The sequence below is a fragment of the Oreochromis niloticus genome, linkage group LG4, assembly GCF_001858045.2.
Source record: "Oreochromis niloticus isolate F11D_XX linkage group LG4, O_niloticus_UMD_NMBU, whole genome shotgun sequence".
Classification (NCBI taxonomy): Eukaryota; Metazoa; Chordata; class Actinopteri; order Cichliformes; family Cichlidae; genus Oreochromis; species Oreochromis niloticus.
In genome coordinates, this window is record NC_031969.2 from 17,148,253 (window position 1) to 17,171,253 (window position 23,001).

Here is a 23,001-nt window from a genome sequence, read left to right on the forward strand (position 1 = left end):
AAATTGATGTAAATAATAATCCGAATGAAAATCTAAAGACGAGACAACAAGTTTAGAGACTCCTAAAGGAGAACCATTGTTGACTGTGGATGTTTGGATGAAAGTGATGCTCAGTGATGAATGTGCACGAGTCAAGCAGATGATGCTGAAATCTTCATTTATTGCTGTTCCAATGACACAAAGATGACTGATGATAATAAGCACATTTCCCCAAAATGGACTATATGATGAATAAACCCATTGTAAGGAAAGGCATGAAATATGAGACCATGTGGTGTTAATTTAAAAACTTACACGATTATTGAAATAGAAATAGATATAGTTGGAGACGATCTAAGACAGTTTGTTTGAGCAGCGGGCAGCAGAGCTACTAAATGTCATATCGCCCTCTTTATTTTCACATCAAGGCACCACAAGATGAGCGGCTCTACTGCAGATACTTGCCAGGTTCATATTAATTAAACATGTCAGGTATAAATTTAGGGCGCAAACTTTCTCAGTGATTTATCTGAAGTAAGTTTAAAAAATATATATATATATCTTACTGGAAGTCTGTGCAGTGAGCTAAGAATCAGAGTGATATGCTCTCTAATAAAAATATCGTTGCAGTAGTCAACCAAAAAAATAAATCAGTAAATCAGCTGTTCTTTAAAAAAAAAGCTGATTTGGTTACAGCCTTAAATATAGATGTCATCTGCATAGTTATGATAAATCACTCTGTATTAAAGGAAGCATCGACAGATTAAGAGATTAGCCCTGTAACTGATCCTTGTGGAACTTCACATGGTAAATAATCCCCACCTTCTAAATTTTATTTAACAATCTAAGAATGGTTCCCGTAAGACTCCGATAATGCCAGTGTCTGTATTCAGGCAGACATAATTTAACCCCTTTAATAAGATCACTGTCTTCACAGTGATGAAAGCTTGATTGGAAAACACCATAGTTGCAATTCATATTCAAATAGTAACTATTTTGGTTTAAAAAGTTCTTTCACAATAATTGTACCAATTATGGAAAATTTCAAATCCATAATAATCATAATAATAGTATTATATTATATTATAAAGGTCAATTATTCAAGAGGGATTTGACAACGGGACATTTTAGCGATGCAGGGAAAATACCAGGAAACAGCATATTCTGTGTGCTGATATTGATTTTAATTAAATTAATACTTGGGCGAGTTTTCAAGATACAGAAGACCAAAAACAAAACAAAAAAAGAATAATGAAAATCAAACAGATTGAATAACCGACCAAAGTGAACCAATCATTCTGACGTCTGTTGTGAGAGGAATGGTTCTCCTGCATCACAATTAACAGCAACAGTCCAAGACAGGCAACGTAGCCCCACGTGTTACTTTCCTCTGATAGCTGGGAATCATCAGCACTACTTTCAAAGTTGTCTCTGAGAGGCATCACTAAGTTATTAGGGTCCAAGGAAAACCTTCTCAATGCTCTTAAGAGGTTAGTAGTGACCCGATATGTATGTAGTGGATCATACTCTGTCCCTCGATGTTCAGATGTCTCATAATGCTGTGTGATATAGACTCGGTCTATTATCCGTGAAGTTCGCCGTCCATGGTTCGGCTCCCAGACTCTGATTATGATCCGAGCCCTGTTGCCGTCCTCGTACTCTGATTGGAAGACAGTGATATGATGTGGAAGCCGCAGCGATCCTTGTTGATGGATATTCCCAAGACTGTAGTACTGATATCCCCACGGCAGTGGGTCTAACAGCTGTTCATCGTTGCGATAATGATGTGAGCCATAATCAAAACTATTTGGGTCGAAGGTCAGACTTATGTCACCGTTTATGTCAATTTCATTGGCAAACCAGTGGAGCAACCGGAGGCTCTGCACAGGCACAAACTGGCCAAAGCCTACTGACCTCAGATCAGTGATTGAGTTGAGCTTTCGTCTTACAGCTGACACAGAGCTGAAGGTCAGGAGGAGAGCCACACAGCAGCTCATCATTCTTCCAAACATCTTCATCCTGGAGAGATTTAAGAAGTCACTGTTTTTATTGTTCATGCATACTTTATATTCTGACATTCATTACATGACTGTTGACCAGTGAAGCATCAAATGATTATGTGATGACTGCATAATTGTGATTAATAGATTATTAATGATTAAGACAGCTTTAAATTTATTCCTAGTTTATAATTTGATAGTCATTCAGCCACATAAACTCTGAAACAGGTTTGACTTGTTTTTCTCCTCTCTGGTTTATACCATCTATTACGGGTTGGAATTACATTTTCAAATTTTGCTTTCTTCAACTGAAATCAAAAGTTACTTTTTTAATTAAGAGATTATTAAGAGAGGCTTGTTAGTGAGAAATGTTGTTTTCTCAAACAGCTTTAACTTTGTGACATAAAGAGAGAAAATCACACTAATAACTTGTATCTGTAACTTGATTTGATGGCTGAAGCCTCCTGTCAGCTTCAGATAAATAACAGGGAAGGATCGCTCAACACTCAGTTTACAGAGGATTAATTAAACAAAGCAAACTAAATAATTCTTTAACAAAGAAGTGAGGCATATTTTATAGGCATTGAGAAACATCCTTTTATTTTCATTTTTATCCATTACACTTCTTTTAAACCAGAATTCTATTTATGTTGTCAGGTGTGGCTCAGAAACGAGTCCAGTATCTAAAGCAGGGCGTGCTACACGACAACAAACAGGTTTCATGATACTCACCTCTCCCTGTGTCATAAAGTTAAACTGATTACATTTTTCAAAACTGTAATACTGCAGACTTACAGATCATTTTTCATGTGAATGAGTATGCTTGTAATTTAAGAAAAGGCGGACTAAGTGCAGTGTAATCCACTACATGTTAAACCCACTTCATTGTATCTTTAAATATAAAATAAATGCTGCATTAGAGATGAGGGTAATCAGTCATGTGAGTGACAGTAAGCAAAAATGAATCCACCAGAAAATGAGAGAACTTACCTTTGTAAGTCTGCTGCTGTTGTTTGTGTGAGGACAGTCGTTTTATGTTTTGCTTTTCTTGTAAATGAAACCAGAGAAACAAGCTCCGCTAGTTGTGAAGAGGAAGTTTGATATTCCAAATATTTGGATGAGGCTATTAAAGAGCAACACCATCATGGATTTTAGGGTTTCTAGTTTAGCAGTCACGTAAAAGAAGATTATTGACAATTTTATGTCCAAAGTTTGAATATGGAGATGTCTGCCCGACTGTAGGGTGAGAGATGTATTAGAATAATTCAGCCTTCTAGAGATCGTGTCAGCAGGGTTGATTAAACTTTATTTGCCTCCAGCAGCGGGCTCACTGAGTCTATTTGTTTTAAGAAATGCGTGAGACAAAAAAGTTTTAAAGTGTTAACTTCTGTTAAAGTGTTGACTTCTGACTCGTTGGTTCAACACACACATTCATTGCTTTCTTTGTAAGGACTTACAGTGCTTCGCTTCGATGTTATATTAATCCACCTTTAACACTGTGTAGCTGGTCTGGCCTGAAACTCCGATTGCCGCGTTCTCTGCGTTGTGCTGTGCGAATGACCAGAGGAGTCAACTCTAACTTTAGCAGCTGGGGCGGATTTATTCTCCCATAACTCTCCTCGGCGGGGCGTCTAGGCGACTGTTCAAAACAAAAATAAATCAGTACAGCAAATTCATTTTGCTGGGCTTCTGCATGCACACCTTCAAGGGAGAGAGAAGAATAGCAGACCACATGAGAAACCACCTGCATGCTCCTGTGCCCTAACCTGAGATCGGCTAATTAGCATGTTGCAATAAAGTTGTGTACTCGACAGAAAAACAACAATTCACACTAAAACATCTGACAAAACTGTGAGACAAAATGCATCAAAGGTCAAAGGTCACACAAACAAAATAAAAGCTCCCAAAATATAAATACGGAAAATAAATATATATAAACAAACACATATTCATAACCAATACTGACAAAGCAAAATAACGCTACAGGATGGATCTTTGGTGAAATACAATTTTTTTTTTTTTAATACACCCGTTACGGCTGCACCATGACACCATAAGGGAGGAGAAGTTTGTTTTCCAGGTGTTTGCTCTTTTCAAACTTACTGGGAAAACTTATCAAAGTCCTCAGACCTCAGGGTGTCACAAAGCACAGCATCTGAAACTGTCAACATAATGTTACAGGATTAAACCTCTTCTAACTTTAAGCTTTACAACATTCCTCATGAAGCATCTCCAAGCTGTAAAGCTTTACAGTCGCTGTAGATCAGGGGTGTCAAACATAAAGCCCAGCTAGGATGGGGTGTCTGGTGATCCCCTCATCTACTTTCCAGAGTATCTTCTAATACAGGACGTAAGACAGGAAACTTTGAAGCAATTTTACTTCCTTCCTGATTAAAATTGTGGATGTCTGGATGAAAGTGATGCTCTGTGATGAATCTGCACAAGTCAAGCAGATGATGCTGAAACTTTCATCCAGTGCTGTTCCAATGACACAAAGATGACTGAAGATAACAAGCACATTTCTCTCAAACACACATGAGAGGAGGCTGCATGTGAAGTAAAGGAACAGAGGAAACGGGGGTCCTCACCTCAACAGTAAACACACAGGTCTGCACTCAGATTTTGGACACTTGTCTTTTCATTGATGGAAAGTTGGTTTTGTGGCTCCATCCTGCAGAGCTGATCCATCAGTCACTGTTGAAGAAAGCTGGAACCAGCTTAATGGAGAATTATTGAATCAGCTGGTAGAGTCTATACCTCGATTCAAGACATTTTAAAAGCCAGGGGAGGTGCAACAATGCAGTCCTAGATGTATGCTGTATTTCATGGAGCTACTAAACCAAATTATTATTTTTTTGTCACTTAAATGGTTTATTTCCTACAAAATAAAAACCCTGAATCAACATCTGTCTCAGAAAGTTAAGTCAACCAGTAAGAAGCAATCCTGAAGTGCATTTTCTCCTCTTTGAACAAGATAATGAGTTAAATGTTACCTTTTATAGTGGCAGGAAACAGGAACTACAGCACAGGTCATCCTTATCCTCAGATATCTGTAGGTTATAATATAAACATAATGAACAGAGCCAGACAGGCTGAAGGAGCCGTTATCACCATTATGCTCTCATATCAAGGACAGACTTAAGTGGGAGAGATTTTGAAGATATTAAAGGTTTAAACGCTCCTGTTTATGTTCCCTCTAAGGGACCTCCTGTTCAGATCAATCGCATCACCTGCAGAGGACTGGAACTGCAACTGGAAGCACACCCTCGCATTATCTGAGAGCGCAAAAACCCCAGAGTGACTCTGATCTACACGTCTGACTCACACCGAGCTTTATATGAATACAAATCCAGAGTTTACATCAAAGCTCAAGCTTAAGACGTGCTCAGCACACAGAAAGAAAACTATGCAACTCTACGAGAAAAGAGATGTGGTGCATGGAAATGAAAACCAGTGAACAAGTATCCTCAGGGAGCTTTTCTTCCAGTAGGGTTTTTTGAAGAAAAAAAAAAAAAGGCTATGACATTAATGCCAAGGGTTCCGAACTTCTGATCATTTAGGTTTTGTTTTCACAGTGAACTGATGTCACTCATGTTTCAAAGACACTCATGCAACTTTAGTCAGCCACCAAAATGTTCATAGAGAGATTATTGGGAGCAGCAGAAATTGTGGCCATGTCATGACACATTCACCCACCCAACACCCCAACTGATTGTCTTGTAAGTAGAGACATAAGTTCCTAAATGAAATTCATCTACCACAGTGAGCAATCTAGTTTCCCCCAGTGCTGGAATCAGGCATGACAGACAGCATTGTCTCAGAGACCAGCTCAGTTACTGCAGATTAAACTGAATCATCTCTTATTTTACCCATTTTGTACTATTAGACGTTGGCACTGCATGAAGCAGTTCGATTATTCTACAGATCGATGTTTTATGTATTGCCTTGACTTTGATGCTTGCCCTCAAAGGGTTGATTATTTCTGCTGACAAGTCATTTTATCGATGAACAACCAGCACATTTCAGCTTGAATATTTAAAATCAAAGACCTAGAGTAATTTTTTAAAGAGGTTCCTTGATCCCCCCCCCCAGCAGTATATAATACATTGTTTCCGATCATGACTAAAAATCTCATGTTAATGCTGCCATTTTGCGCCATACCTTCTGCCTGTCCTTCACTACATCCCAGAACTTCTGTTGTCTTCCTCCTGCCCGACAGCTCCATAGTCAATATAATCCTGCCGTCCACCTGTGCATTGTTCTTGGTCTTATTGATGAGCTGCAAGTCAGACTCAACTGGATCCCCTTCCAGATACAACCCTCATTTGAGACAGAGCAGCACCATCTCGTAACCTCATGTTACGAGACAAGTCCAGTATCAAAATGCAAGTGCACTTGTCAGTTCTTCCCACAGCTATAGGAGTTAGAACCAGCAACATGTTAAGTGCAGCAGTCTCCCATAATCTAAGTTTAAGTTTTCTCCATGTTACCTGCTACTCTACATCATGATCCCCTTCCAAAAGGGATCATCTTGACCAGTGACCCCGTGTTTCCAAAGAAATGTGCTTGTTGCAAGATTGTGTAACAGAACAGATTAATCAGATCAGAGTACAAAGTATAGTTAAGTTTATTTCTTAGGGTCAGACTCCGTAGCAGTTGCATTAGACAACATGGTCTCCTCCACTTCAAACTCTGAGGTGGTGTTGACATGGGGAGCTGCTGTGGTGCTGTTGTCCAGAGAGGATTCTTCAAGGCTCACTTTAAACTCTGGAGCATCTTCTTCCCCACCTGTAATTGGGGAGAGGAGAGAGAACCCCACATTATCACTGTTCAAATTTTTAAAGACTTGACAAGACCTCAGTTTACCTTTTCCAGCTGTTTCACTTTTGCCATCAGTCTCATCCAGGTCTGGTGTAGACAAGTCAGGAAGCAGTCCTTTCTCCAGATCTAATGTTTTAAAAAGTTAAACTTATAACAAAACTAGACTCAAAATTAGTAATTACTGTCGCTCTTCTGGTTACCAAGTTTGTGTGTTCCACTTCTCCACTGGCTGCCATACATAGCAGGGCTGCCAATTTTTTTGAGACCCACAGGCAGTTTCTCCACAGGTAGAGGCCTGCTCTTCTGTGAGTGCAAGACCTTCACTGGTCCCAGTTTAGCTTCATGTTCCCACACTTCCCAAAAGAAAACAGGACATGCCATCAGACTTGCAAGCACAAAACTGGGTTAATGATGACATCTAGTGGTGACCAGCATAAACTAAACAGCAGCTACAATGAACAGACTGGAAACCCTACCCTGATTAGTCCTCAGTTCACTTTTCCTCAGCGGTTCAAGTTCCACCGGTTTCCCAAACCCACGGGGACCAAATCTGCCTTGGCTCATGGGCTTACTGCGGGGCTGGACGACTTCATTCTGGCTTTGACACTGCCCACAGAGGTAGTCGTTCCCATCAGCTGACCGCCATCTGAAGAGAATCATTGGCACGTTTAGTGCATGCATTGATTTTCAATAATCTGTTGGACACTTTCAGACACACCTTTCATTTATGAAGGTGCATGCCTTATTTGGGGATTCTGCATCATTCACTGGGACAGCAGTCAGATAGCATGTGATGTAGACCTAACAAGAGAATCTGTCAGGAAGACAAAGAAAGCACATCTGCAAGAGTACGACTTAATGCCACAATATATTCTCACCTCCCCTTTGTCGGCATTGTGGAACCTAAAGGCATCGATCACCAAGTGGAGCTTTTCATCTTGTGCCCTGGGTAGGAAGAAGGCCCTCGACCCTGGAAGCCATGAGTCAACCAAGCACCTAAACAAGATTTTAGGGTAATGTGAGAGTCAGTTAAACTACACTTAACTTCCATTGACTGTAGAACTTTAGTAAACCTCAAGTCTGCATAACTTAAACCATTCTAGCCAGCCTTTACAACATCATCAACAGTTACACTCCTAAATGGCTCATTACTTAAGCCCCTCATTAACTTTGCAACTCCCTGCTCAGGCTTAAAATCCGCTCTAAAGTAGAATTTACCTTTAACAAAATCTGGGCCTTTGTGTGCTTACCCATTTTCAATAAAGCTGTATCTGGGTTGAGTGTTCACGTCTGGGTGAAGAGTGGCCACACAGCTGCTCATGAACACCCGGAGTCCCGCGTGATGTCCAACTCTGACTGAGGCCTCGATGCTGATGGGCTCGCCGAGGTAAAACACGTTAACCCCGCGCTCGTGCTGCCAGTCGTCTGCACAGAGATCAGAGTGGTGAGCATAAAATCATGGCCAAAAAGCCAGTGAGGAAAGTCAACTCACCTGTCATCAGCTTCAGGTCAAACTTCAAGCTTTCCTCTGCGGTCTGCCTAGATGTAAAGGGGATCCAGGCTGGCTGGAGTGGAGAGCTGGACAAACTGTACTTCCTAAGAAACAAAAGCATTTTTTTAAAGAGTGAAGGATATATTCATAATCTTAGAAGGTGTACTTTTTAAAAAGGCACAAACCTTTCATAATGGCACTCAATTGGAACCACAGCCTCCTCCATTCGGATTACGCCATGAGGAGAGGCCACGGGAGCGTAAATGAGGAGGTTTGTGTAGACCAGAGAGTCTTCAGTCATCTGTGGGCAGCAGGTGTGTTTATAAGTAGACGTTGTAACATTTAATACGTGTCTAAGCTGCGGCACAGATAAGTTACCCAGTGTTTGGTGCCGCAGTCTGAGAGGCCAGCGTGGATCCTGTACTCATCCTCCGAGGCCGCTGCGGCCCTGCAGTCAACGCTGTCCTCCACTCCAAGGCGGAGGTCGCCGCTGTTAACAGGAGCTCCAATAGCAAACATGTCTGCCTTGATCACGACCTCCAGAGAGTCCGGGTGACAGATCACACCAACGGTGTTCACGTGCTCCCGCTCTTTTTGCTGCTGGTGCGCGCTGTGCGTGAGGCCGTGGCTCCACGGACGCGGAGCTCTCTGGAAGAAAGCATGAGGCGGTGGCGGCGGGAAAACTAAAGATGACTGAACGCAGAGTTCCGACACGAAAAGCCCAACGAGGAGGTCAACCCAAAAATTTAAAGGCTCCATAAAGAAACCATAAAACAAAACGAGGCAACCAGCTTCGGACCGCGAGCGCTCCTGTCTGACCCACGAGACAGCGCTACAGGCTGACGCGAGGAGCGTTTTAAGCTTCAGCCAATCAGCCTCGAGTAGCCCCGCACACCTGAGTCCACTCAAACACTAATAAGCTTTTACCTGCATCCACGCACTCTCAGGATTCCTCTTGCCTCCTTTCCTAACCTCCCTTCCTTTATAGAAACCCCATCGAGGTTAAGGAAAAGTGGGTAGGAAAGGCGGGTAGGAGGCTTCATATGGATTTAGGAAAAGTTATAACTACGTACTTTATGCAGATCGTGTTAACGAGAGCATTAAGTTAAAAACTGTTGGAATTGCACAAAGATCTAACACCGGGTGCTTTGTGTACCTCGTGGTTGTAGTAGTTGCTTCTATGTGAGTGTTAATTTACTTGTACTGAGAGGGAGAGAACGAGCGCTTAACTGGCACATTGGATGAGTGGCTCAAAGCTGTGAGAGAAATGCCCAAACCTGGCTCTGTCGTGAAACTTTTCATCAGTGTTCACGCTGAGTGTTTAGAGCTGACGCCCACTCACTGATGCTCAACGACGACACTGCTCAGATCATCAGGAAACGGAGCAGAAATCAGCTGATCTGCGCTGTCTTCATCTGAGCAGTGCGCAGATTTCACTATATTGATTTAGTAACGATGTTAGAGATTCAATCAGTCTGACAGCTATGATTGAGGCAATGTTTGTTAGATGTTAATGTGTGAATATTGCAATGTGCAACAAACAAACAAAACAAAAAACCCCGAAAGCAAAAGAGAGAGATGAGCGCATTTACGCACAGTAGCGCAGTAACCTTCTTTATTAACAAAGGCAGAGCTCCGGATCTGATGGTGAATAATATAATACAGGTCAACTGTTACACCCAGATTTCAATTAAAATGCATCATATTTCTTTTTTACTTTTTATTTTATTTATTATTTACATTTTGTTCTTTTCGTTTGTGGATAAGGTAGCTCTCTGGTACTATTTTGTCTTCCTTTGCTTTAGTTTCATTTACATAGACTTTTAGGTGATATTTTATTTCTGAGGCTTTCTTATGAATGGCCCTCACTGAAAAAACCTTACTGAAAAAACTCATTAAATCAAACACATAATTTGCCTGAAGTCCACATACACATGTTGTTTTAGGTTCTTTTCCTGTGTGTGGGAAAGAGAATGAAAAGGAAGTGTCGGAAACGAGTGTCAGGGGTGATTTTGTTACAGAAGGATGGCAGCAAGACTGAAAGGAAAGGTTTACAAGATGGTAGTGAGATCTGCTATTATGTACAGTTCTGAGACAGTAGTACTGACAAGAAGACAGGAGGCTGAGCTGAAGATGTTAAGATTTTAATTGGGAATGACGAGAATGGACAGGATTAGAAATGAGTACATCACAGGGACAACTCAGGTTTGGAGACAAAGTTAGAGAGGTGAGGCTGAAATAGTTTGGACATGTGCAGAGGAGGGATAGCTGGATGTTGAAGATGAAGCTGCCAGGAAGGAGGAAAAGACCTCAGAGATTCATGGATGTAGTGAAAAGGATGTGCAGAGAGCTGCCGAGGTGACCTCTGAAGGGAGAAGCCAGAAGATCATTTTCCTGTGAGTGTAAATAATGTTCACAGATTTATGTTCTGTATTGTTTTACGTAGGTTAGACTTTTCTGTGTTAAGGAAGCTATAAAACCACCTCCCCCACTCTGCTCCACCAAGCGTGGCCTCCTGGCTGCATGAACTGCACACAGACACACAGAATCAAACTAGTTTTCTTATTTAATCTGTGTTTAGTTGATAAAGTTGTAACCTGACTGTTGGAGGCAGTCAGAAGAAGATTCACATGTTAGTACTCTATATTTGTTTTTACTTGAGTAATTCTTTAAAAAACTTCTTGAGGATGTTGAGGATCCATTTTCATTGTTGGTTTTTACTCAGAGGGGTGTGCACCCAGCACGTGACAACCTTTAAAAGTCAGAAAATCTCAGCGTAGAGCTCGGAGACCAAGGGGAGGATTTTAACAGCCATTCTCACTTTGAAGTCGTCTTCCTGCTTTGAGGTGAAGAACAATAAATAGGGTGAGGCTGTCCACAGAGACTCACAAGAGTATGAGACAAAGAGGAAGGACACATTATGACTGATCTGCGGTGGATCTCAGAGCTCCTGTAACTGATCAGACAATGAAGGCCTGCCCGGCCTGGATTCTTATTTTCTTTCAGCTGTTTGAAGGTAAGAAAAACGGACATTTGAATCATATTCATTTTGGTAAAAATGTGTGTGTGGACTTAAACTAAAAGTTTTAAAGAGAAGGTTTGAAATCATAAACCTTGGTAATGAATGAAAGGAACATTTGATCTCATGATGGGGGGAAAAAATCAGCCTCCACAACGAGATGTAAAGAAAGTGGAAAATCTGATGGCTCCTTCTCCAGCTTTTTAGACATGTGATAGACAGAAGGGTTAATCGTCAGGGATGTAGAGACATATTTCCATGTGGAGTTAGCATGTATCATTCCCTCCTTCAGCCAACGCAGAGGTGATCTTAAAACGTCTGACGGAGGGTCAGGCTGTGGTGATCTCCTGCTCCCCTTGGCAGGCCCACGGAGGCCTGACGGGCCTCCACCTGTACCACCGCGGCGTCCAGAGCCAGACCACCCTGGTGTCCGTGACAGAGGCCGGTGAGGTCACGGTCGCCCTGGATCACAGAGCTCGCCTGCAGCTCCGTGGAGGCCTGAGCTCCCTGAAGGTCAACGTGACCATTTCTCGCTTAGAGCTGAGCGACACAGGGCTGTACATGTGGGAGCTGAGCTACAGAGACACTAACAGCTCTGATCAGATGATCCTCTGCACTCAGAAGAGCTTCGTGCTAGTTGAGGCGTCAGGTATGTGGTTACACCACCTCGCAGTGCAGCATTTAGGCTGTGTTCAGATTTAACTGTTGTTTGTGCTGCAGGGAGGCCGTGCCACTGCTCTCCTGGTTACGCCCCTCTACTCTGGACCATCTTCACAGCAGCAGGGCTTCTTCTGCTGACCCTCACCTGGCTGGCCATCCAGAAATGTGTGAGTAGTTACCTCAGAGATGCAGCTCTAACAGAGCCCTGATGGTTTGGTTGCATAACTCCGTCAAAATAACGGCTACAGCTGTACGAGTGAGTCATACGAGGCTGATTATCAATTAATGTGTCGGCTGTGATAAAAGGCTGACAGCCATCTGTTTGTGTGAGGGAATCTTCTGATAATGTGTGATGTGTGGCTGCGGCATCGTTACTCAAAATGTGCGAAAGGCGTTAGCAGACAGGAGCCCGAGTTAGAGGTAAACCACAGCAGGATCTGTGTTCAACAACCCAGAGAGAATAAAACCTCAAAAAATGACTGTATGCTTCATTTCCTGCTGCGTTATTAATACCATCAGTTTCGCACAAAATAGCCAGGCTGCAAAACCCAAGGACAGAACAGTTTCTGATGTTATAAGTATCATTTGCCTTTATAGTGTTTTTATATTTTGAGACTGAAACCCCCGAGGGAGTTTTTTTTTCTTTTTTTAAATCAAGACGACACATCCAAGCTACAAAAACAAAAGCTGAAACTTGTTGTTCTATCACAGTCTAAAAAAACCCAAACACGATGTGTTGTAGGTGTGTTCGAGGTCTCATCGCAAACCGCAACCTCATGCTCCAATCTATGAGGAAATGGGCAGGAAGCAGCAGCAGCAGCAGAGCCCCAGAGGCCCCCAGAATAACCACGAGGTCCCCTTGCACCTGGAGGAAGTCAACTTCCCCGTGTACGCTAACCCAAACATCCGACAGCTTCAGGACAACTACTACGCCTGTCCCAGACAGCTCAAACTGAGAGACTGACACCATCGGGCCAACGGTGCTGCGAGCAGTCACAGGAAGTAACACAGAGGCATTTGCAGAAATACAAGCGCTGCGCTCTGATGGTGATTTGCATCCAGGATAAAAAAAGATGAAGAAAAAACAACCCGAGAGCACGAACCTCCACCGAGGCGACTCACTCTCTGAGCAGTATTCACTTTTAAAATTGTATTTTGTACACATGCATTTTGTATTCACAGCTTCTCCTACAAATGAAGACCTCCCCCATGACCAGTCACACTACACCAGTGTAATTAAGTAATATATAAACAATTACATGACTGAAAGTAACAGTTTTTTCACAATCTACTCTTCCACTTCCAGTATTTCTTCATTATGGAGAAAAACTCAGATGTTCTGCTGAAAGTGCACTTTTTCTTACATCTGAGAGATTCAGTGTGTGGTTAAACTTCTTCACACTGACAGAAATGAGTTTAAGATTTACACGATACCTTCTGTATGCTGACAAAACACCACAATTCTAAGAATCATACTGAGTTAGAAGGCTTTTGGTCAATTTTCGATCAATAAATCATTGAGTCGACCTTTAAGACCTCGATGGACTGTTAACCCGACCCCGCTCTACACCCTTACAGAGTTTCATGAGAGTTAATTCAAAATTCTTCGAGCTATCGTGTTTCCAGACAGAACGACACACACAATAAATGAGGAGGAGGGGACGGCTTTAACAGCCAAGAAACAAAAAAAATGCTATTTTTATTAATATTTGAAAGAAGCTCCATAGTTCATGAAAACATTTGTTTCGGTGCATGTCATTTAACAATCACATTCTATGAGGAGAAAGAGATATACAGAGAGAAAAACAAAATAAAAACAAAACATTACAAGCCACTGACTTCTCATTAACTCTCAGTACAGACATTTTTACTTAATATTTCAAACAAAAGAAGAAAAAAAAAGCAGCCCTAATCCCATAACTTTCCCACCCGCCCTCTGTAAAACCTTAACTGAGGAGAAAAACAAACAAAAACAACAACAACAACAAAAAAAACCCTTGGAGGGCGACAGGCTAGAATCCCACAGTGCTAAAGAGTGAGACGCTCATTGGTTTTTAGGAATACACAGCATGGTGATGTAGCGCTAGGCCAATCTGAATCAGAGGGTGGGTGGAGGAAGCTGGAGATGGAGGTCTCCAACCCCTCTGCCCTCTTTATCAAAGAAACAAAACAAACAAAAAAACAACCTAAAACAAATAAAAACACATTGGATCCCCAAAACCCCTGCAATAGATCAGCCACTTACAGCAAATAGGCCATAAAATCCCCACCTTCACCCCTCCCACCCCCACCCCAAACACTTGTGCATAGTTTCATGATCCTTTTACAACCAGCTCACGTTTTACAAACATCCTCCAAGCTGTGAAAAATGCTCCACAAAAAAAGAAAGAAAACAAAATTCATCTATTATTAATATTAATAATAATAATACCCGCTGTGGGAAAATGAGAACGAGAGAGAGAGAGAGACAGAGAGAGAGAGAGATAGAGAGAAAGATTAATGCACAATGTTTCCTGAATCAGTCAGGACGGGACCTCATTAAGAAAACACAATAAAGATTCAAACATACAGCATTTTGCATGTTATTCACCATCTTTTTTTTCTTTTACAAACTCAGACCATTTTTGTTTTTTTCCATGTAAAGCAATTTTAATATATAGATTTATATATAAAGCACTCCATTTTTATTTTAAAGTCCATTATTTGGTTATTATGTAACTGCTACGGATTTAGAAACAAAAGGTATTCTCTCTTCTTCTGAAATCCATAACTTTCAGTGCTTAGAATTGTTTCTTTTAAGTCATCCTTTGTTTTTTTTTGTTTTTGTTTGTTTTTTTCTTTAAACTCATAAAAATGTACATTAAAATGGCGTGGAGTTGGTACTCTGGAACCCTGGCCTTCCTGAGACAAGATCCACTTTTTCGTGTGTGTGCAAGATAGTGAGCAATTATGTCTTTTTTTTGTCTTCTTTTCTGTTTTTTTATATAAAGGAAAAAATATATATAATCAACATAAAACAAACAGGCTTCAGATAGTCCATGAACAACATTAACACAGAATAAAGAAGGTTAAACAGAACAAGACAACACTGTTCAATCCCAGAGTTCTGAAAGTAGCACGATAAAATCTTCATTCTGTGAAGTGTTGCACTTTTTCTTAAAAATGGAAGCATTTGTCCTTTTTTTAATCTTTTTTTTATTTTTTTTAAGTTTCCCCACATGGTTTAATTCCTTTGTTTTGCTGATTTGTTTATGAACTCCAGAATAAAAACTGTAAACTGTCAGTGGCCTTGCAGAAGAACAGATGAGTGAACTAAGAGAAAACCGAACGAAAGCTAACAAACCCAAAAAATAAAATAAAAATAAAAAGGTAGGCACCTCTGAATGAGCCCTAGAAGCCAAGGCTCGGTCTGATGTCGTGTCCTTCACCCTCCGTTGCTCAGATTTGGGAGAGCTGAAGTCCTTCTACCCCAATCTATGGCCACAGGTATGCAAAATACTTTTTTTGCTGCATTTTTTTTTTATACATATATGATTTTTTTTTTCGATTTTTTTAAGTTTATAGTCTGAAAAATGGTGCAATACTCAATTATGATCCATACTTTCTTGGATTATTCCACAATGAAAGCCACTAAGGTAGATAAACATTACATTTTCTTTTTAAAAACACACTTATTTTTAGTCCTTGAGTAAACATTTACACATGAACTGTCCCCCCAGATACCTCTTCCCCCCCTCCCCTCAGTACTTGTATCATGTTGTTCATATAGCTGGATGAGGGGTGAGGCTGACACTCAGTGCAACGCTAGAGGCTAGTAACAATTAACATCAGAATATAGTATTTGACAAGCAAAAAGAAAACAAACAACAACAACAAAAATGATACTGAACTGAAGAGAAACGTGAGGCAGAGATCCCTCCGCTGTAATCACGAGCTCTCACGCATCGTCTCACCTCGCAGACATTCATTCACAACGTACAGTACAAGCGGCCTTGTGCAAACACTCAAATACGACTGATGTAAATTTGCCTTTTTTTTAAATTTTGTTTTTAAAAACCGATCTTTGTTTTTTTTTCACTCTGAACTGACGCTTTAAAAAAAAAAAACAAACAAAAAAACTCCAAAGTGAATGAATGAGACAAAAAAAGAAAAACACTACAAAAAAAAGTGTTCACATTACATTATTGGCGCTTCTTTTGATTCAAGTATTTGTTTTCATTATTTTGTATTACTCTGATATGTTTATGATCTTGTCTTCTGGGAAATATTGATGTTGGATACAGAGGGTAAGGAGCTGACGCCAGGGCAGAGGGCGGGGAGGTAAGGGTAAGGGTGGGGGGGTTAGGCTTAAGTGGAAAACAGAAATCTAGCCATACACACACATACACCCACAAATGTACGCTTGGTTGTATCCTGTGTATGAGCTAGCATGTGCATATTCAACCCAGACCTTTGTTTTTAGAGATTTGCTAATTCAGCTCTTTTTGCCCCCAGACCCTCGACTGATCCACGACTGAGAAGTAGATTTTACTCGAGCTCCAGTTGCCTTTGAGTCCACGTGACTTCAAATAACAATAATAAATCGTAAAAAATAAGAAGGGGGAGGGGAGGATGTGATTTCCAACACTAGACAGGTAGATAAGAGTGCAGACGAAGGCGTGGGAGAGGGTGGGGCTTCTCAGTGCTGGTGAAATCCCAGGGCACGTCTGAGACTCGGTCCTGGTCACCCGTCCCTCCCACTCGGTTCAACTTCCCCCTCCTCCCGTTGATTCAAGTCCAGTGTGGAGCAAAATGCAGGTTTTTCAGGACCAATCGCACAAAAACAGACAGCACAGGCAATAGTGATTGTTTCGTTGAATGATGCGAGTCTAAAGTGACTCTGGAAGAGGGTCAAAAACCACCCCGCAAAGAGTTTTAAGACTTGGTACCGAACTTGAGGTGCGTCTCTTGTTTCTGCTGATACGTCGGGTCCCCGCTTGGACCCCCAAAGTCAGATGTGCAGACATGACCTGTTTTCTATATATTCATATATATGCGTGTATACTGGCTGGCACAACCTTCAGGTTTGGAGGTCCAGAGTGAACCTCCAGGATACAGCTTCTCCCAGGCGTGGCTCGGAGAAACGAGGCCAGAGAGGGTGAGAAGGCGGCCGCTTGCAGAGAAACAGAAATCAGGTGTCTCGGCCTCAGAGTGCACAGCTGAAAAAGACTGGTTTTTTTTTTTGTAGTTTCTAGTTTTTGCAAAAACCTTAATGATAAAGGAAAAAAGAGAAAGATAATGTTTTTGGTTTTTAAAGAGATGTACCCGATGTGACCCATAAACAGTGCACAGACACATACAGGGACACTCCCTCCTCCTCTTCCTCCTCCTACTGGTGAATGACCAGCCCCACTCATCTGGCCTTAAGCCTCCCACAGCTCTGCAGCGATAACATACACTCATCGTTGCTAAGGATAAATCAGGATGTGGCCAAAAGTGGAAGTAGACTTTCAGAAATCTGTTGGCACAAAAACTCAACTTGGTGCCTCCAGCAGGTCATTTAGTGTCATCTAACAGCTCTGTCCACTACACGCCCCCTCCCCCACCCTTTATTTTTTTCCTATACTGAAGAGAGGCTCCATCAGTGTCCCCTACATTTTAATCCAGGTGAGGTTTCGAGAGAAGCTGCCCGGTAATAAAGGTCGAGAGGGTTAAGTGGAAAATTGGCGGATGTAGGGGATGGCTGTGAGCGAACACCTCCTTGTCTTTGCATAGAAATGGAAGGCTGTCATCAAGTTGAGGTGGTTCTAAGTGATAACTGGGTGCTCCCAGAGTTAAAGCACCAGCGTGAGCGAGGCCCATCGACACTAAAAACGATGGGTGTGTTACGACACAGCGCAGTGGACGCTCGGTCACCCCAGGATGGACAGAAGAAGTTGGCTTGTCATCCTGGAGAACCTTAAACTACACCTCCCTCCCCCCTCCTTTTCATCCTGATTTGACTCCTCAATCCTGAATCCCCTCCCTCTCTCCCTCAGTGATTCACGCGGCTGAGGCCTACCTCTAAACTACACGCTGGTTCTGCCTTGGAGGCAGCGGCGGTGAGAGGGACAGGAAAGAAGATGAACACTGCATAAAAGCCATGAAATCGTCAAAACATAACAATCGTTCATGATAACAGCAACAATATCACCAAACTTCTCACAACAAAACAAAATTAAAATGCACACCAGCAACTCCAATAAAAAAAAAGAAGAAAAAAAAAGGGGAAAATACAATAAAATAAAATATCAGTCGACTCCGTCTCCGGATAAAGTGATCCTTGCAGGAGCGAGACGGGAAGAGAGAGTGGAAGTGGAGGTTGCTGAGGACAGACTCTGGTGTAGCAGTAGTAGTAGAGTAGTAGTAAAGTAGTAGATTCAATACAAGGTGGTGGGCCAGTTCTGAAGGAGCTGCTCTTGGGAGGAGAAGGAGAAGGAAGAAGAGGGGAGTCAGTCTGTAGGGGTCCGCAGGGAGGCAGCGAGCGAGCGAGAGAGATGGAGGGAGGGGGCGAGGGCTGCTGCAGCACTGCACTCTGCAGCAGGCAGGCACTCAGTGGCCACACTATCACACAGGTTGGCAGGACCTCCAACAACAAAAACAACACAAAAAAAAGGGGAAGGGGGGGATGGCGATCCTCCCTGCTGGACCCAGTAGAACACGAACACGTCGAGTGTTTCCAGACACCAAAGATAATGATTTCAAAAGTTGCAATGTAACAGTGATATTTACTTTGATAGCAGAAGGGTGGAGTCCTCTGAGGTCTTTTCCTGCCATCACCCGTCATCGCTTGACTTAGTTCTTCTTTGTGTTTCCCTTCACTTTGCTACTGTTTGACATCCTTTCTGGTCCCACAGACTCGAGGGAAGAAGGACTCAAAAAAAAAAAAAAAAAAAAAAAAAAAAAAAGAGGGGAAAAAATAAAAATAAATTCACATCCACGTCAAGTTCAAAAATAAGTATACAGAGAAGCCACTAAGCAGATTGCTTTTTTTTGTCTTTTCAGTTTTTATTTGCCAGTGTTGCTTCTCCTTTCTTCTGTTCGTTGGCATTGAGGGTATGAGGAGTAGCCGTGCTCTTGCTATGTGCTGTGATAAGACCACCGACTCACACAAATCGTTGATTCAGACGTTTCTAGAAATGCAAATGTATGTAAAATGGAGGGGAGGGGAGTCATCTGGTCTTCTTGTTTTGGTTTGACGCCATCGCCCCGTCATGCACGCACACGCACACACACACACACACACACACACACACACACACACACACACACGGACGCACACCTGCCCGTCCTGCTCCCCAAAAATCAGTCACAAGCATAAGAGTGGAGAGTCGGGTGGTGTGTGCGTCCTTGTGTTTTAGACAGAAGACTGTTGAAGACCAGCATGCGACTCTCCTGACACCCTGCAGGGGGAGACAAAGGGAAGCTGTAGTGGCAGGTTTTTTTTTTGTTTGCTTGTTTTTTGTTTTTGCAATGAGGAGAGATGTGGGGCAGTACAGGCGGGTGGATGGGTGGGTGGCAAAGTTGGCGGGCAGACAGATAAAGTGTTTGCAGTTCATTTATTACAGTCTCCTCTATTAATCCCGCGAGTAGGGGTGCTTGGACGGTGAGAGTCTGTGGCTATAATATTGCACGTCGCTTGAAATGGTTGCTTTGCAGGCGGAGTGGGCGCGCACGGTAGAGGGGGCGGGGCAGAGGGAGGCAACGACTTGAGTTTTTTTTTCCTCCTCCTCCACAGCATCAGTGAGCGGGTCTGAGAGACTGAGACCAAACTGCGAGGTGTCTCCCCGCAGATGAGTTGAGGTGCATCGAAGTGTTTCGTCTTTACAGTTCCATAGTAATAGCAGTGGTTCATTGTTGTCGCCCGTCTTAACTGTACATGCGACGACCCCACCCACCCCGTCCCTCGACACCACCACATAAGATTGACAGACACATTTTGAATAATATCATTTCTTAGCTTTGTTTGCAATGGTTCAAGAAGAGAAATAAAAAAAAAAACTACAAAAATAAATGGCTTGAACAAGGCGAACAGAGTTGCATCATTCCCTTTGAGCGCTGTGAGGGGAACTCAATCTGCTTTTAAAGAAAAAAAAAACAACAATGCACTGAAGTTGCGAGCTGTGGTTGCTTAAGCGGTTGTTAAGCCGCAGCAGCATGTACTCTCCACTCAGGTTTCACTGGCTCAGAAATAAGGGTGTGCAGGTGTCCGTATGCTTCTTCACCAAGTACAGAGTGAGTGAGGATAGCAGGGCAGGAAATAGTTTAAGGCTAATTTATTAGTGCTGAGAGAAACAAATGTCGAGTCTGGACCAGCTGAAAGTTCAACAACCACTCTGATTGAAGGTTTTTTTTTTGTTTTTTTTTTAAACTTTGGGAATGACGCCTTTTTTTTTTTCCATGGATCTCTGAGGTGCAGTATGATTGCCTCAAAAAGGCAGTGAGGGATTAGTTTAAAGATGGCAGCTCGTCACTGTGTCAGTTTGACTAAAAGTATGTCTCGCGCGGCAAAGTTCTCAAAAGTTCATTTCTGGAAAAAACAAAAGTTCTTGTTCCTGTGAAGTAAAAGCTGAACACTGTGATCAAAATATCCGTTATTGGGATTCACAACAGAACTGCAACTAAAAATGTCAGTAAAAACTCAGGAGGAGGAGACGAGGCTGACGAGGGCGAGCAGCGAAGGTGTTTCCTCGTCTTCCTCCGTCTCTCCTTTCCACCTTTACATCCACGCTGATTATCTCCACATTGATTTGCAAGGTTTTTGCTCCTGTTTGTGTTTGATTTTATAAGCCTTGGCTCTTCTATCCTACATGGACTCCCCGCTCAGCAGGTCCCCAGGCAGCAGTGTATTGATTGGGGTGGGGCTCCCCATGACCCGTCCCTCTTCTCCACTCGGGGGTCCCCACAGGCTGGAATACTGCTGAACACCACCCCACAGCAGCTCTCCGCCTGTTTTTGTTCCGCCTGCTCCCAGGCTGCCGCTGCTACTGCTGCTGCCGGCGCCGTTGTTGTTGTTGTTCCAGTGGGGCGAGTGCCCGATGGGGTGAGACGCTCCAGACCCGGTCCCGCCCATCCTTGTCTGATTGGTGCCTGGAGTTGCCTGCCAGCTGGTTGTTCCTCCGAGTGACTGGCCCTGTGCAAAGAAGCGGTTCACTTCCTCTTCCCCGGCAAACTCGGCCAGGATGGTGGTGTTTCCGAGCACGCACCTGCGTGGAAATGGAAGCAAAAACACAAATGATTCATGGTTAAAGCGCCCTAAAATCAACTGAGTGAAACACTTTGAACCAATGCGCTGATGCACGTACATGTGCAGGGACTTTTGTGCCTTGGCAGCTTCGTCCTTGGAGCTGTAGCGCACTACAGCATTTCCCTGTGTCAGGTTGAGGTGGAATGTGATGAGGGGGCCGTGTTGCATGCACAGTGTTCGCAGAGTCGAGCCATCAATCTGAAAAAGAAAAACCAGCCACCAATGGTGAGCCAGCTTATTCAATTCTAGCTACAAACGGGCATATTTTCAAAAACAGTGGAGAAGCAAGCCTCTTACCTGCGGAGTGAGGTTCCTCAGCACGAGCCAGCTACTTGTTCTGGTGGAGCTGTCTGTACTCCACGTGGTACCTGCTGTGCACGAGAAAGAGACAGCAGTGAAAGGAAGAAGTCTGTTGGCATGTAGTTCATACTTCCCAAGCTTGTGTGAAACCAGAATCAAGTCAGTTAAGCTCAACGGTTGGTGTCAACTTCACCCACGAAAAAAGAAAAGCTGACCAGAGTCAGTTGAGTTCAACGTTCAACCACAACAAGATCTTCTCGAGGCGTTATTCCTGCCTGTGCTCTACCTGTACAGCAGCCCTGCGGTCCTAGGCCACATCAAAGTGCCTCCTCCTATGAGAGTATACTGACAACCATGCTCACACATAGTACTTTAAATAAACTCTAACCTCTGCACGGCTCACACAATGTGAACTTTTCCTCTTTGCTATACAGTTTCATTTCTAATTATTTCACTGTTTTCATTTTTTAAATGTCCAGTATTTTCACATGAATGCCGTTTTCTTCCAAATCACCTATGGAAACAATTCGTATTAGAAGTGTATTGTCTTCCAAAAGTTTAAAGCTCTGTTGGTTTGTTATTTTAACACAGTTATATCCATCTTTTTGGATTAATGACATGACAAAATTCATGTGAAGGGCTTGAAGAGGAACATGACAAACTTTGGAGACAAAATAATCTCTTTGTAACACTACCTGTGGTGTAAGAGCTGCTCCAGCCTTGTCCCAGACCCAGAGAGCTGCCCCCCCAGGTGGAGGAAGGCTTTGTGTTGGTGAGGCCAGGCGGGGGGCGGGAAGGGGCTGTGGTGCTGCTCCGAGGGCCCTGCGGGACCTTCCACAGCTCGTGGGACAGAGAGGCCTGGCTGTGAGAAATGGGGCCTGGAGACCAAGTGGATTTCATCTCTGACAGTTTACCTACAAGGAAAAGAGGATGGCAGAGGTTGGTCTGCAGAATCATTCGTCCGAAAGACAGCCGCTCCCGCAGGAAGGAGTCCTGCAGGATGAAATCGCTGAAAAGTTCTGAGAAACTGTCCAAAGGTGAAAATGAAGAAGCAAGTAAAGACTGCATTACATAGTACAGCCTTCGCTGGATTTTACTCCAAAATAATCTCATCTTGTGTCATGGTACAAATCTATCTTCTGTTTCTGTGAAGCACACACTTTACATATAAACCAAAAATAACTGAACTTGGTGGCTTTCATGCACATTTGTCTGTTGGGCAGGTGGCACAAAACCCCACAGTGTGTTAGCGTATGCATGAGATGTGTTTGAGAGACACACAAAAAAGGAAAATTACTTCATTCAAACAGACCAGTGAGTTAAGAGTCGCTATAAAAACGGGAAACACGACAAGCTGTACTCTCCATGCCGCACACAGAGGAGGAAGGAGATACACCAACATCGCAGGGAGGGGATTATGCACTGCATGAGACACAAAACTGACAGGGATAGAGCTCAAATGAAG

The 23,001-nt window shown here is 42.9% G+C and overlaps 3 protein-coding genes across 11 annotated transcripts in view; 1 reads left to right on the forward strand and 2 right to left on the reverse strand.

Annotated features, from left to right (window-relative positions):
- The window catches only part of LOC100701484 (zona pellucida sperm-binding protein 3), a 39,749-nt gene extending 30,607 nt beyond the window's left edge, over positions 1-9,142 (reverse strand). The window contains exons 1-10 of one of the 2 annotated variants that reach the window (XM_003452856.5): positions 8,671-9,142; positions 8,478-8,593; positions 8,293-8,396; positions 8,051-8,225; positions 7,679-7,796; positions 7,519-7,601; positions 7,277-7,446; positions 7,001-7,153; positions 6,846-6,926; positions 6,592-6,767 (exon numbers count right to left, since the gene is read on the reverse strand). In XM_003452856.5, the coding sequence (XP_003452904.1) occupies positions 6,607-6,767; positions 6,846-6,926; positions 7,001-7,153; positions 7,277-7,446; positions 7,519-7,601; positions 7,679-7,796; positions 8,051-8,225; positions 8,293-8,396; positions 8,478-8,593; positions 8,671-9,051 (1,542 nt within the window). In that variant the 5' untranslated portion in view covers positions 9,052-9,142 and the 3' untranslated portion in view covers positions 6,592-6,606. Of the gene's footprint in view, positions 1-6,591; positions 6,768-6,845; positions 6,927-7,000; positions 7,154-7,276; positions 7,447-7,518; positions 7,602-7,678; positions 7,797-8,050; positions 8,226-8,292; positions 8,397-8,477; positions 8,594-8,670 lie in introns of those variants that run through there. The other variant, XM_025906957.1, reaches the window with a different exon arrangement.
- A 1,353-nt stretch (positions 9,143-10,495) lies between these two features.
- cd7al (cd7 antigen-like) lies at positions 10,496-14,051 on the forward strand. Its single transcript, XM_019358012.2, has 5 exons — positions 10,496-10,688; positions 11,018-11,308; positions 11,604-11,960; positions 12,032-12,138; positions 12,714-14,051. Exons 2-5 carry the CDS (start codon positions 11,260-11,262, stop codon positions 12,933-12,935), a joined length of 735 nt encoding a protein of 244 aa, XP_019213557.1. The 5' UTR covers positions 10,496-10,688; positions 11,018-11,259; the 3' UTR covers positions 12,936-14,051.
- Positions 14,052-15,060: 1,009 nt separating this feature from the next.
- The window catches only part of tnrc6c1 (trinucleotide repeat containing adaptor 6C1), a 48,752-nt gene continuing 40,811 nt past the window's right edge, over positions 15,061-23,001 (reverse strand). For 6 of the 8 annotated variants that reach the window (XM_013276146.3, XM_013276150.3, XM_013276147.3 and 3 more), the window contains 4 exons: positions 22,232-22,450; positions 21,534-21,607; positions 21,295-21,434; positions 15,061-21,195 (listed from right to left, as the gene is read on the reverse strand). In XM_013276146.3, the coding sequence (XP_013131600.1) occupies positions 20,796-21,195; positions 21,295-21,434; positions 21,534-21,607; positions 22,232-22,450 (833 nt within the window). In that variant the 3' untranslated portion in view covers positions 15,061-20,795. The remainder of the gene's footprint in view (positions 21,196-21,294; positions 21,435-21,533; positions 21,608-22,231; positions 22,451-23,001) is intronic. The other 2 variants (XM_013276148.3, XM_013276145.3) reach the window with 1 other exon arrangement.